The following is a 16366-nucleotide window of genomic DNA, read 5'->3' on the forward strand; positions in this document are numbered from 1 at the left end:
CACAGCTGACATGTTTTTACCCATGTCTCACCTCCAGTTACAATGCTATCAAGAAGTCATCTTTGTCAAGGTCTCAAGGAATGTTAGCGTGCAGATATTGTTTTTGTAATCTTTTGTCAATATATCTGATACATGTGATTTTTTAGTTTTTCTGTTATAGTTTTGTGCAACAACATTTTGTGACATTTTATCGGAATAAGAGAGAGTTATGGTTGTGAAGAAACAGTTACATTTTTGTTTGTTCATTTTTCAAAAATTACAACAAATTGTTTTATTTTTTGGCCAGCATTTCTGGGCAGCCTTTAATAGAGACTGCAGTGTATTTTTCCAAGACCCCATAGAACTCTACACCAAGAAGTATTGTACGCTATTTGTATGACCAATCTTATCTTCATAAAATAAGAGTTATAGAAGGCAGAAGTGTATCCAGGTTTTCACTTTATCGTGACGGCAACCCATAATCTCAAATCTAATGTTTGGAAATATGTTCCAAGAAAAACATGATCAATGAATCATACCAAACAATACAGTTTTTCCGCTTTACATTTTCCTCTCACTTTGTTTAGCATCTGTATCTTCCTACTACGAGGCAGTAACATATTTATTTTATTTCCCTTAGATAAACTTGAAAACCCCCCAGTTCTGAAAGGTATAGGTAAAAAAAAATTCCTAGTCCTAATGAATTCTACTAAACAGGTAACAGATTTTATACTAGAGATTCAAATTAACACTATTTTGATTCAAACAGATGTGCAATTTAGTAATTAATTAATGTGTAATAGCAACAAGGAATTTTGACCAAACACTGAAATTCATGAGTAAATTTATGCCAACTCTCATACAAATACTAGAACCAATATAGACCAAGCTGTTGCTGATCACAAGACAGTATCATAACAGACATTTGAACTAGTCTTAGAGAATGCAAATATCTTAAAGCAACATATTATTTTTTTAAACCCAACATTAATGATTTGTATAAACTAATATTAGTACATCCTTGCTCCTACATTTTATTATTTTTATCCCATTTATTGTGGTGAGGGGAGAGGGGTCAACCCTCTCCAAGACAGTCATCCTTGAATATGCCGCCTTCGCCACCAATGTCATTGATGTTAGACATACGAAAAACATCCCATACATAGCTTGTTGGTGAAAGAGAGATACAGAGCGTTTGTACCATTTTTAATAACAAAAATTTAACAAAATAATAAATCATTAACAAAACAATAACATCACAATTACACAATAATAAATAGTAACATTTGTTTAGGAAAATAACAACCTATCGTAGTTATACATTGCAGTGACATACATTAACATACTGTACTACCAATATTTGTGCACTGTTCATGTAGCTTTTCCTCCACCTTTCTCAATTTTGCTCTAAACTAAATACTTTTTATCTACTGTACTATATATGTGTAACCAAAGCATTGTTTGTACTGTATCATTCCTAATCACAGCATGGTTAAAGAATAAAATTTAATCGATTTAATAAAGATGTCTAAGAGTAAAGTCACCTTTGAAGTATGATTCCTACCAAATTTATGTGTGCGATGTATATTTATTTCTCATTTCATTTTTAAACTTGCTAAAATTAAAATTTTAGTGTATTATTACTTTACTTTATTTAATGTACATGACTGTGTATTTTTCCAACATTGTATATTATAGCATCACATACTCATAAAAAAAGGAAAGCAAACCAAGGGGCATTTTTTAAATACATGTTAGTTTGCACACTCCTTCTAACTGTTTATATCTTCAGAAACAAAATGTTCAATGACTGAATCCATAGTGCTTTATGACACAAGCAGTTTGCAAGATGGCTATTTTTGAATCAGGCATAATAAATAAAGGTTCATGCTCATGCATCTTCAAGGTCTCTATAATACATTTCCTATTACACATGGTGTGTGTGGAGACAATAAACACATGAAACCTGTTTGTTGTTGTAAGTAACCTGTTATTGTTATTTACTATATTTTAATTACAGAGTGTTGGGGAGAAAACCATCTAGACAACACTTTTTTGAAACTACTGTAGCTCTAAAAGAAGAATATAACACAAAAAATAATAGTTGAATTAAAATGTTATGTGCTGTAGTAAATGTGCAGTAATTTTTTACGAGTTATCACCAAATAATCATACAATGAACTTTTAAGGTTCTAGTAAAGACTAAAATACTAACAGTACAGCTTTAAAGATACAACTTTGCATATAATAATACTTGGTATTAACTACAGATAAACAAATATTTTGTAGCAAAGAGACTACAGCTGTCTGTAGTCATGAGAAGTGTGAACGGTATCAGGTTTCTCTCGAAGTAATCCTTAACTAAAGGTTCATAAACAATTCAAGTTTGTTTCATGTTAAAAATGTTTAAATTTTACTGTTACATTTATCACATGGCTGCATGGTTTCCCACCCAGTTAATCCTTGTTTTATCATTTCCCACAATACCGAGATCACAATCACATTATTAGTCATCCACCACAGAGGTTTTGGTTTCTCTCCAACCACAAATAAAATAAAATAACACATTTTGTGCAATATTTGTTGTCTAGACATTTTGTATAAATAGATTAACTGATTTTTGTATCTGCATTCCTTCATTAAGAATAAGGATACTCTTGAATGGGTGGAGGTAAATTCAAATTTGATCTTTAATAATATTTACATTTTGAAAAATATTGACGCTGTTGACAACAAAATCTGACCAGCACTTGGTTTCTCTTCTTCCTCTTAGTGGCTCCCGGAACCGACATTGAATCCAACATGCAATCGGATTTGTCAGAGTTGCAACTCTCCACCACTCATAAACAATCCACAAGCTTAACTCTATATCCTGCAGAGTTAGTCTGTCAGCTTACATCATCGGGAGAGTGACGGTTGGTCCAGTACGCAGAATGGGTAACGGCCTCACTGCTGTGCGATTGCGCCAGTGTGTATGTGGCCGGACGATGACGGGAATCGTACAGGGCCATAGCACGTCCGGGGTCCAGTCCATATGGATTTGGATCTGCTTCCGTACACACCTGCAAGTAAGGACAAACCTGAAATGGTTAAGCTAAATTTTGCCCAGAAGAGAAATTAAAAAAATATATTATTACAAAATAAAACTTATATATAATATAACTTTATATAATTTGAATTACTTATACCATTTAATTTTTCCAAATTAATACATGCCATCTAGATTCTGTTTTTAATCATGAAAGTACCTTTTTTATTTTTATGGCCATATGGTTAACTGACACCTACATGTTTTTGAATATGATGTCCAGTTATAAAGATATAGTTGCTTTGCAGAAGAGATTCATTGAGATATTTTAATTTTTTACCCTTGTAAAAATGTTTTTAATGTTCAAACAATGCTTGCTTGAACAAACTTTATTATTGTTGATTTTTTAAATGATCAATATACTAAACCATATTAGTTGTCTGGTAAAATATGCTCAAATATACCATAGATCTACTGTTATGTTTTATACCAAAAATTGTACAAGTCCCATATTTACTTAACTTAACCAGAGTGAACGGATTTGGTATAAATAATAAAACACCAACAATAAAATCCAAAAATAAATCTATCACAAAACAATTAGTATTTAAATTAATGTTACATACAAAACAGTTGAATCTGTATCCTACACTCTCTAGCAACTTTTAACCGTTTCATTGTTTTTATAAACATTGTTAAAGATTATTTCATATTCTACATATAATATCAAAATATTTACTTCTGAAGTATTTATTTTTGTTAATAAGGAACATTTAATAAATCAGTTAACTAGCTGTCTACTCGCACAATAGTATACCATTTCGTCATATAATTAAGTGCGATTATATTTTTTTAATTTTAATTTTCGTAACTTCAATAGTACGGTAGTAAGTTAATCAGATTAAAATCCAATGCTTTCTAGTAGGAAACATGATGGTAAAGAATCGATAAGAGGCTAAATAATAGAAAGGACTGTGTTGTCCTAATTTTGCGTTTCAATAAAACTTTTTTTCATTTTGTTTCAATTTAATAAAAACATTTAAGTTTGATCATGACTGCAGACGTTTAGCTTGAATCCTACCCACCTTCCAGTTGGAATACATGGAGACTCTGTTATGTTCGGGGGAGAGGGGCACGTAGATGGGCTGTGGCTTGTTGAGAGTGCAGAAGAACGTTCGAGTGGAACACTTCAGTCCGAGATAGGTGTAGGCATGGCCGTTGAGATACAGCTGACCGTAAGATTTACGTGGGCGAGGTGTCTCAGGACTGACCAATGAGAGGACTGGCGTCAATTGCTGCCGCTTTGGCACGAATGTGCCAGGCTTCAGCGGCAGAGATGTGGGCCGCAGGAACTTCTTCTCCGGTTTTGGTTCCGTCTCGTCCTCCTCAGGCAATATGAACTGGGGAAAGATTAACTATAAGGCAACCTAATAATTAATCTGAAGATTGATTTGAAGATTACTGAAACAACTGTCTCTTACTTAAGTTTGGGAGCTCACCAACAAACACCTTGCACCAAAACAAATACTTAATAATTTGTAGATTTACAGAAATCCAGTTTCTCTTTCAGTTTTATCAACTTTTTTCACTAATACATAGTCCATTTTAAGATACACAGCTATAATATAAACACACAATCTAAATGAATGTGCAATTGTGAAAATAATTACTTGCAACGCTGGCTGAGTGAAATATAATTCAACGAGTAAACAAATAAAAATGAAAATTACTAAATTATTTATAAGAACATGTCTACTATATTGTACAGGCATATCTCTTAATTGGACAACCCCTAACTAAAACTAAAATTCATTTTCGCAGTACCTTATAAGACTTTTTCATAAACTGTATTCCTCCTTTAAGTATTGAGGAGGAAAACCATCAATATAAATGATATTATCGTCACCTCACTTTCATGTCACTGTACTCTATTATTATTATAATTAAGTTAATGGTTTGAGTTCAATTAGTATATGTGTCAGTCGCTTCATATAACTGTCACAACATTAAATAAGACAAGAACTGTTTGTATTATTTTTATAATTCATGTTCTAGAAGGTCAACTTAATAATCCAAAAGGTGAAAAGATACAAAACAATTATTGCCTTTTCTGTGAATTGACATAAACTGAGAAGAAATACAACTTGTAAAGAGACTTAATTTTTTTACTCATATATTAAATAAATAATAAAGTTTTTGCTATACATGCAGCATTATATTTTAACAATGAAAAATCTTTTAATGTAACATATAAACTGGTGTATTTATTAAACAGAATTGACTTATGTTTATATTTATGATTTATAGGATTTTTTACAGTTCCTGGTGTATTATTATTTACAGTAAAAATAGAAGGTCAAATATTGATTTTAAAGTTTTACATGTTTGTAGAACAGTCACATAAATATTATTAACATACATTAAATACTCGTAAACAATATATTTATTTCGGACATAGTGTTTTTCTAATGAGATTGTCCACTTGGTAAAGGCTTAAATGAGTTATTAAGAAATAAATACGGTTTTTTTAAAATTACGTGTTTTGTAAAATATTCCTAAGATGAAGTTAGCTAAATTCTATTTCCTGCAATGTTCTGAATAAAGAAAATTCTGATCAAGTTACATTGTTTTTAATATTTACCTGGCTCTTCTTGGGTGTCGATGGCTTAGAGATGGAAGTGGACTGGCTCTCGTCAATGGATCTTTTACGCAGGTTGGCACCACTGGATGTGCTTTGATCCACTGGACTCTCCATTGTCTCACTGTTCACCTGTATTGTTGGGATACTCAGAGATGAGGGTTTGTTGATCACAGACTGATTCGGTGCCCTCTCATTTTTACACCCTCTTGACAGTTGCTCTTGATAGGTGTTTGCTGTGTTTTCAGGCAACTTTACAAGTTTAGATTCAGGTTCTAATTTTGAAGAGAAGATTGGCACTGAGTGATTAGGGAGAAGTGTGTGAGGTCCTGGCATCCCTGGAACGTACGGAATTTCCTTCCCACCATGCAGAATCGTGACGATTCCACTGGAGTAGGGATTGGTAATACCCATTGGAGAGCTTGGAGGAATCATTGATGCGGGTGGAAGTGTAAGGGGATTGTAGGCAGTTATATTTGTTAAAGGATTTATGACATTAGATTCTGACAGGATAGAAGTGAATGGTATGAAGGGTAGTTGGACTGGATTTGAGATCCCTGAAAGGGAGATATTTTGAGGACTTGCACCAGGTATGATGGGAATCAGCATTTTGCTAGGCTCTTGGAACCCAGGCCGGTGGGGTGCTGGAGATCCGGACACCATAGGTCTGGAGGTGGAGTTCTGTCGAGGTGAATGGTGCTCAGAAGATACTGGTTTGTGGGGAACTTGCACAATGGATCCTCCAGAATGCAGTCCTTGTTTAGCTATCTTCACAACCATGTTGGAAGAGTCTTGGAGATCACTTTCTTCTTTTGTCATGTTTTTCCCAGGATGAGCGGTGACTTGCAGTGGAATATCTGAAGGCGTTTTTGAAGATCCTCTTAAAGGGTCTATTCTCATAGTCTTTGCTTCACCACCTGGACTATCTAATATTTTAACCTCACCGCCAAACATCTGCAAGTTTGATCGCATGGGACTTTTTGAAAGTTCTTCTAAAGAGCGTAGAGTTGTAGCTGAGATCACTCTAGTTTCTATTGCTCCAGTATCAAACTTTCTTTTCTTTAGCACTGTTGGGTTTGGTTCCGGTGTATGTGGGCTTTTTGTACGGTAGCTGTCAACTAATGGTGTGCTGCCAAGCAAGGGTCCTGGTGATGGGTGTGATGGAGCAATAAGAATGGGCCCTTCTTTGGAAACAGACTTACGATAAGGAGACTCTGGATGATGGAGATCTGCATGAGGAGAAGGACTATTCAGAGATGACCTAGATGATGTATCATTACCTTTGCAATGATATAGTTGGTGGATTTCTAGACTTTCTGCATTTCGATAACCTATAGGTTCTTTGCATAAATGGCACACAAATTGACTAGAAGGTGAATAAGCTCTTTCGTCTGAAACTGGAGGAGTAAGTGATAAATGTGGCTTTAAATCTATTCCTGGAGTGCCTAGAATTGGTCCTATAGACGAGCTTACAGTTGACCCAGCAGCTCTGGCTTTCAACAATAAGTCCTTAATAATTGAGCCCTCAGGGTTTTGCGGAGTACCTATAATTTCTTTCTTTATATCTAAGTGATTTAATAAAATTGGCGCACTGTTTTCAGACAATGTCGAAGCAAATCTTCTGAAATCTTGGACTGAGTAGTTAAGTATTTTTAATGGAACAGCATTAACTCTATCTCGCAAAGCTTTGGGAGATCTGTCAGGAAATCCTTCTGAGTAACTTCTTTTGCGATTCAAATTGGCTAAACTCTGTTCTTTATTATTGGTGGATAAGTTTAAAGGCTGTACATCACATACTTCTGCTACTGGTGCAGGATGGTTTGCAAACTTTGGAGACACTGAAGATTGTGGCCTCAACAGAGCTAGGGCTAACTTGGAGTGCTTGGGTACCGTTTTATCACAATTTACTTCTTCTAAAGTCTCTGGTCCAACATTGTACTTAGGAATTTTCTTCAACAAATTGACATCTGCAGGTGAAGGAGAAGTAGATAGAGGACTTGAAGACGAATTATTATCACTGCTGTTTGTTCTTTGTAGAAACTTTTTCGTCCAAAAGGGATCATTAGTTTCAACAATGGCTTGATTTTCACTTATAATCTTATTGATATGACGATGAAGGAATTCGGGGCTAGGAGAAGAACCACTAGTAAAAGGCGAAGGAGTGGAAACGGAAGGAGTAGCGTTTGGCACAGGAATATTAAGATGAAGACGAGGTGGCGTGATAGTGTTCTCCTTCCTCTCATCTAACTTTTCACTTAAGGGAGATTTTAATGGCTGGTCCATAAACCTGTACTTCGGTTTATAAATCGATTTGGGTATTTCTTCCTTCCCGTCTTGATCATTCTCTGCTTTGGAAGTCACTGAGGCAGCATTGGAAGTATTCGATAAGCTGTCATCCTCTTCAGAACTGACCGCTTCTTCACCTTCATATAACGGAACCTTCTCACCCCTCTCTTCCAATTTTGAAGCATGAGCTCTGGATCGACAATGTTTATACAAATTACTTTTGGTTTTAAAGGCAAAACCACAAGGCAAACAGGGATAAGGTCGTTCGTTGGTGTGAGCACGGATATGTTTCTGAAGGACACTGGGCTTGGCACATGCCAGTTTGCAGTAGGAACAAACGTACCGACCGGCGGGGGGAGAGATCACACGAGAGGTGGGGGGGATATCTGACTTCAGGGCATTTTCTGGAGGTGACATCACTTTCTCACTGTCACTGAAGTCCGGAGATACGGAGACACGGCTCCCACCCTTGTTGAACCGCCCGTTGAGCACATTATTGGTCTCTTCGGGCAGTAAGGTGGATGCCATCTTCTTGAACTTCTTGTGCAGGTACTTGCTGTGAAGCGCATCGCTGATGATTGATGGTGGCTCTGACTTGATTGGCACTGCGTTTACAGTCATTTGGATTGGCTCTTCCTTTCCACTTAGAGCAGGAATTTCTAGAAAAAAAAACAAAACAACAATTCCAATTTTTGTTTTTTATGGTCAACTCTAATCTATCATGTAATATTATTTATTCGATTTAAGAAGTAGATGCTTCCGAGTACCATTTAAATATTTGAACAAAAATTATTGGTAAACTAAAACAAAAACTAATAGTCTAAAAGAAACTTGGAAAAATAAGGTGAATCTGCTTACGGTAAGGTTGCAGCTTGTATGATAAAAAAATAAAACAGTTTTTATAATAAAACTAATCAATTTTCTAGTATCTAATTTTTATTCATCTAGTCTTCTTTAGAGAGAATACAAAATAAATTATGATGATAATATGATACTGCAGCCAATTAAAGCCCAGACAAATGTCCGCTGCCTATATTTACATAAAATTAACACTGAATCTGTTTATTAGTAGGTTGTCAAAATGTAATAAAATGTTCCTTATAGTTTACATTTAATCAGATGCAGCAACTGGTAATAGGGTACTAATGACAATTGGGTAATTTATCTTATGTGCACTATCACGATCTGTCACTTTCATTTCACTTTATTATGTGAGTGAAGAATGTATTTCATGTTAGAATTTGATTGGTAGCAGTGTCTTAACATAGGAAAGCAATCCATTTCCAGAGCAAACTCAAATATTGATACATAAGTATACAGTATTTGTGCCATTCAATAAAAATAGCTTGACAGGTATACCACAAAAATCATATTTCCCCAAAACAATCCCTTCCCTCTCTAATAATGTAGTACACTGCTTGTCATTTCCATCACCACTGATTGGTAGCCTGTATTATTTAAAGCTTTTATTAATGAATCTATTTAATAATGAATAATTCTAGAGCACGACTAGTATGAAATCATATAACACATATCCAAAAAAGTCAAACCAATAGCAAAATTAAAACTTTAAAGCATCTTAATTTTGTTGCTCCTGTAATTTTGAAATTATAAATTTAATTTAATAAGAGACGTAAAAAATATAAGACACTCATATTCATAAAACCAGTTTAATTTATTTAAAAGTTTAATAACTAACCTTTTAAGCACCCTTCAAGGACAAGGGCCTGTCATTGTCAGTGTTTATCAACAGAACATACATAATTTTTTCTCTAAAGTTAAGGTTTTGTGTCTCTCTAATCTTAATAAATAAGTCTTTCATGTAGTTTTCATATTATTTTTATGGCTTTTATGCGTCCAATTTGTGTTTTAAATAATTGTATTAACTTTTTATATTGTTATCTTGATTAACAGTTTACACAAATTCATGTATTTAGAAGAATAACTTATTGACGAGTAATGTTGTTTTTTAAATCTTAACTTTGGATATAATAATCTACAGCCTAAAATTTATCATTTATAATGCACATCATAAAATGATTTCTTAATCTTTATTTTTGTTTTGAACTAAAAAGAAACAAAACACAGAAAACACTACCTACTTGTAAACGCTTAATTTCTATTTTGATGAAGTAAATGTTTATCAACTAAACACTACAATGTGCAAAATAAACTTCTACATTATTTAAGATTGTGCACTTAATAAACTTTTTGAAATATTCTTTCAGAAAATATACAAAAAAACCTTTAATTAAAAAACAAAAGACATGTTAAAACTAAAGAAATTTAAAAATAATCAAAGTTTTTGGAAGAAAATTGTGAATGTGACATTTTTAACTATACATGATTAAAGAATAATACATTAACAAGACAAAATAAAAAGGGTTTTGAATGGTAAATCCCTTATACTTAGGAGACTGATTTTCAAGATAAGGGCTTCAATTCCTATTAATTTACAATATTTATGAGGTAAAAACTGCACACTTATTATTACAAAATAATCTATACACTGTACTTGTTGAAATATATACTAACTTCAAATATTGAAGCAGTATAAATCTGACTTCTAAAATAATATTTATAACCAATTTGCATCCATCTATTCTATTGTTAATTGCCAGTGAATCAGACTAGCTGAATATTGCATTGTAAATCAAATATAAATTTCAAATAATTCAATTTTTTGTCAACTCCTGTAACTTGTTGGTTAGTTGGATAATATTAGAAAATCATACATAAAGATTGTAGATAATCTACTCACCATTATACAACTTGTTCTTGAGAGGTGCAGATCTGGAAATGGCGTCTGGTTGCTTTACACCTGTACAGAGAGAATGATGTTAGGCTAAGATAAAGATATAAAGTACCATATTCAGAGTGGGCGATGGAGGGGGGAGGGGGCTGTAGCTGCTCGTCAGTCAGCTGATGATATTCCAGCGTCTCGCGTAATGTACGTGTTTGAGGTTATGTACGTTGGTTACCTACGCATGCCTAGCAAAACAGCTTGTGCTTGTAGTAGGTAGCAGGGATGGATGAGTAAACAAACGTCATTACAACTTCAAGGTAACAGTTTGTTTACATAGGCGGGCGATGAGTTACAATATAGTTCAGTAACTTTACAACATATTGAAATGAAGTAGTAATAATGAATGAGGTCACTAAAACTACGCATGCAGAAGATAGTAATAGTGATAATGTACACTGCGGTTTTCCGCTCTTATCACAAGTTGCTCTTTCATGAGGTAGTTAACAATGAAATGTAATAACGTTATTTCCTTAACAAGTCAGTACAGAATTAAAACAAAATAATCGACAAAAATAAATTTTAACGAAGCCCGTTGAACGCATAGTGGCGTATTCAAGTTTGAGTTTGGGGAGACTACACCGATTAACCCTTAACACAAGGACGTAGCCAGCGAGTGGGTCCAAAGGGTCCGGACCCCCAAACTTTCAAATTTATTCAATTACTTTTTTGGTAAACGATTATTATTATTATTATTTAAATAATACAGTATTACTGACATGTACTGTTGAAAGATCGTTCCCAACAAAGAAACAGGTCAAGAACTTTTGAAGGACCAAATGGGACCTTACTCTCGGTCCACTATGGAGAAATAACAGTTGTCTGGACCCCCCCCCCCAAATGTTTTCCTGGCTACGTTCTTGTCTTAACAAAAATGTCATGTGGAGAGGGGTAACATCGTTATTGTTTCTTTCGATTACATATTATAAGTACAGAACTTTGGACACATGGCAAATTGTGGGCAAAATCTTCTAGCACATTGTTAAATCGATTTGATTTAACGAACAAATTTCTTGTACCATTATACAATACTTGCAAAAATGTGGTTGAAACTATATTTTTATCTACTAAATTGTGGTGAATAACTTGAACTTCAAAGTTTATTTACTTTTCCAAATCTTGTTTTAGTCGCAACTCCTCCAAGAGGGTTATTATAATTATTTTCCTCAGTTTTGGAATTCCGACCCCTTGATTATGGTTCGCCTTCGCTGTTTCTTTTGTATGTATTTTACTGAATTTATAACCAAAAGTACAAAATACCGCGATTATGTCCGATTTTCAACAAGAAAAAAGTATTTTCTTTTTTATTATCTGGACAAAATGTGCCTAAATATTGAATATAGGCCTAAATAAATATCCCTTCTAGTAGAAAGTGAATACTGAGTGACAATATTGAATAACAGTTAGATCTATGTATTTCTTGTCCATTAAATTTTGTTGATAAACGTCTTTCTATTGCAAAGGGTACAAATATGGATTTAAGATTTTGATTCTAAAACATTGATCTGATAACGTTCAATACAATACAAGATGAAGTAGAAGTTTAAGTAAAATTATAAATTAACCAGCGGTAAAAAAACACCTAGTGTTTTGGCTAAGTCAACCAGCCATCGCTTAGAAATTAGCACTTCCTTCCTGCCATTTACTTGGTAATTACTGTAAACTGCTGTGAAGGGAAGGAGGTTAAGGCTGTGGATACATATATTTACAAAACCCATAGTAAGATCTATTAAAAGTACAAACAAACAAATATAAAGTGTAATCAAATTAAATACTCGTCTTATTTATTATAATTATCATACAATATTATGTATATAAAGAAGTACAGATTGTTTACATTATCTAAAATATGGCAATGCTGAATTTTGCCTATATTTTATTTACACATTTATATCGATGTTTGAATTATATTGTTGTTTTATTGTTCATTTAACATTAGCAAATGAACTTAATTAGTTATGATAAATAATTGAATAATAAATGCACTATTAATTGAATATACCTAAATTATTGACTCATATTTAGAAAAAGTGGTATATTTATATTGTATCATAAAATTCTCGAGTGTATAAAATACGAAGAAAATGGTGAAGGCAATCTAAAAGAAATAAAAGTTGCATGGGTAAATTTGAAAATTTGACAGTTTTCATGTGCAAACCTTTTTCTTTGGGTAGTGCATTAGCTCTAGCTACAGGCCATGAGAGAAGATTCTCGTGTGAATCCACTCGCCCTCGTACGTTTAATCTCTCCTAAAGTTTTCGCCAAGATTATTTCCTGTCCATGACATGAATATATAAGCCCAATTCTGTATTTCGTGGACCTGCAATTCTGCAAAACCAGAAATATTTACTGAATACGTAAAAAAGAAGAAGAACCGTATTTCAACAAATGAACTATATTTAACCAATTATTATACTAAATCATACGATGACGAAGCGTTCTATAATCCTAATCTACAAAAGATTGCATGACCTTTTTGACCGAAGTAAAAAGTTGCATTATAAATAGTTTCCTCGTCTATAAAAATGTCTACATTACACCAGTTATACAAGAACGATGTATAAAACGAGTATAATTTGGATTCGAAAAGATTTAGTTTGCCCTTACTACCATCTACAAAGTAAACACGACTTATTTATGTTCTAACAAGAAAGCAAAAACTGAGCTAGACCTTGGTGGCGTCGAGGGTATGTGCCAAATGGCAAGCGTGAGCCTACCTACATCTCTGTGTTTGTACTGGCTGTGGCGTCGCAACGCTCAACGCTCACTGATGCATCTGCAGACGCTTAGCCTTCAGTTCTAAGGGACGCCGCGCCGTCGCCAACTGGTCGGACCCTATTAGTGTTTATGTCAGATTACGATAGTTGAATTTATTCTTGGTACTGGTGGCTCCTACTGATACTCATGATTACTCCTGATAATGGTGGCTTCTCCTGATACTCATGATTACTCCTGACACCGATGTCTTCTCCTTATACTGGCGCTTTCCTGATACCGGGGACTTCTCCTGATACTCGTGATTACACCTGATACTGGCGCTTTTCTGATACCGGTGGCTTCTCCTGATACTCATGATTACTCCTGATACCGGTGGCTTTTCCTGAAACTGGCGCTTTTCTGATACCGGTGGCTTCCCCTGATACTCATGATTACTCCTGATACCGGTGGCTTTTCCTGATACTCATGATTACTCCTCATACTGGCGCTTTCTTCATACCGGTGGCTTCTCCTGGTACTCGTGATTACTCCTTATACTGGCGCTTTCCTGATACCGCTGGCTTCTCCTGATACTCGTGATTCCTCCTGATGCAGGAGATTATTTACGTAATTCGTACTCCTGATATCGGCAGTTCCTGTTTTTACTCCTGGTTTCCTGATAATGGTAGCCCTAACTGATATTAGTGGCTGCATGCAACATGCATGCCTCATTTTGATCACATTTTACCATCACGCAAAAATTAACATTTAGATGAAGTTGAAGATCCAGAATGCTAATAAGGGTAACAAGTATTCATAAAAAGCGAAGAAACCTGTTGGAGAAGAATTTACAGCATATTAGGTCGAGTTACAGTACCGTAGGCACGACCTTTTGTACAATATTTAATCAATCTTCGATAGTTTAAATGGAGTATTCTGATGGTAAACTTTCAATCTTCCTTCAATGTTAAAATCATGAGTTAAGATTCTTAAAATATTGTAAATATTAAATACTTTGTAACTTTGTTCATTCACGTGTTGTTGTAAATGTACTCAGTTTATATTCCAGGACATCAATATATAAAAAGAAAATTTGAATTAAGTCGATACAATGTGAAAGCCCAGTTTATGGAGTAGATCAGATTTGCCAAATGAAACGTCCCAAACGGATAAGGCATTGTCTTCAGTTTTACGTAATGTTTTACCAAACTTTGAAACGAATCTTTGGTCAAATATCGTACGTAATGTTGCGTATACTTTACGGAACTTCATTTTGAAAATAGAAAACTACATATCCGTTATATTGAGTTATGACAGCACACGATAGTTTGTAGTCTTCTTTCCCCCGGAGGGAACTACTTGTTGAGGCTTGTTACGTACGTATCCGATGGTGACGATGGGGAGTTTAAATGGCAAGAGAGATGAGAGAATGAGGCCAACGATTCACGAGTAGAATGGAATAGTCCAGCAGTGAGTGACGCAGGCCACAATGGAATAATGGACTACTTCACGTCAGTTTCCGTCGTGGCCTGGTCCACCGCCCCCGCCAGCATTCCGCCCGCCTCTCGACACGTATAACTGTGTATGACGGGTAGGACGAGATCAACGCTATTTTAGGGATTTAAACAATCATTTTAATAATGGTAAATAAGCATTGGTGTACGTCACGAGCTCCAAAACGTAACGCAAAGCCACGAGCTCCTGGATTACACTGTCTTCGTGATTACTTTCCCACACATTCTCGGTAACAGGTAGGAAAACACTCGTTGCAAAAAAAAATAGGAATAGAATAGAGTTCGACATGGTTTAAGTGGTACATGAAAAGTTGCAGTGGTACATAAAATCCAAAAAAGGAAGCAGTCAACAAAGATTACATTGTATTGCCCTCTGGCATATCCTCATAGTTCAAGTAATATTCTAAAATGTTAAACTACAATATAAAATAAAAACAAAATCTCAAATAACAATAACCAATAAGACAACAACATATATAAAATTGTGAAAGTATTTTAACAAACAAAGTATTGTAACATAATATAATTTTGTTGCATTGCTTTCAAGTACATGCTACATTTTGAAAATCCATTGAATTGACTAACAAAGAATTCAAGATAAATAAAGCAGTCTAAACCAATACAGACCTTTAGTACATAATACAGTATATTAAAATCTGACAAAAATAACGCAAAGCTCCTGTTAAATGATCATGTTATCTACTTGTCAAGTGAATGTATGCGATTTGTGTTTATTTCAACAGTTAATATGAACAGCATCAATTATTTTCCATTTTATTTGTAACCCTTTCAGTGAGTACCACTTATCCTAATACATGACAGAGCCTGAGTGGTCGTAGTTTGCATCTGGCCCTGTATGGTACTGTATTGAGATAAATAGATTTACAGGTAAACAGATCAATATAGCAAGAGATCACTCAAGATATTGAAGCAAGAATTAATGTTCTAAATCTTGTATTTCCCATACAGTATCTCCTCGACACCATTAAACCTTTGTTTAAGAGCGGAAATCAACATTATTTGCAACTTTCTCTGATAGGAGAGTAATTCTCAGTTACCAAGTAAGGTATGAAGTGTTTATTCGCATTAAATCTAGTACTTTTCCCTCACTGCGGCCTACTAATGACTCTAATCTAGCGGTTCCCTGTACCGCACTACACTCGAACCCGTTCTGAAGTGCCGGAAGGATATTGTCGAAACTGAAGTTGAGTGTGGTAGAGAGAAAATTCGCGAAACGAGACCGCTGAAGAGTTCCCCTGAACCAATCCGAGCTGGGGAATCGAACAGGAGATAACGAGTGGTTAGTTAGTGTCTACTCGAGAAGGTGGTAACAGATAAGACAAACAGTACGGCGCCTGGTGTCTAGCGTGAGTCATACCTTGCCGTACAAGTCCAGTGGTTATAACTTGAGGTACTTTCAC

General features: G+C 34.7%; 1 protein-coding gene across 2 annotated transcripts in view; it reads right to left on the reverse strand.

Annotated features, from left to right (window-relative positions):
- LOC124362115 (transcription factor HIVEP3) overlaps positions 1-16366 on the reverse strand; it is a 98152-nt gene that overhangs the window by 18089 nt on the left and 63697 nt on the right. The window contains exons 2-5 of one of the 2 annotated variants that reach the window (XM_046816316.1): positions 10693-10752; positions 5649-8590; positions 4093-4422; positions 2877-3041 (exon numbers count right to left, since the gene is read on the reverse strand). In XM_046816316.1, the coding sequence (XP_046672272.1) occupies positions 2877-3041; positions 4093-4422; positions 5649-8590; positions 10693-10752 (3497 nt within the window). The remainder of the gene's footprint in view (positions 1-2876; positions 3042-4092; positions 4423-5648; positions 8591-10692; positions 10753-16366) is intronic. The other variant, XM_046816317.1, reaches the window with a different exon arrangement.

The sequence above is a fragment of the Homalodisca vitripennis genome, chromosome 5, assembly GCF_021130785.1.
Source record: "Homalodisca vitripennis isolate AUS2020 chromosome 5, UT_GWSS_2.1, whole genome shotgun sequence".
Classification (NCBI taxonomy): domain Eukaryota; kingdom Metazoa; phylum Arthropoda; class Insecta; order Hemiptera; family Cicadellidae; genus Homalodisca; species Homalodisca vitripennis.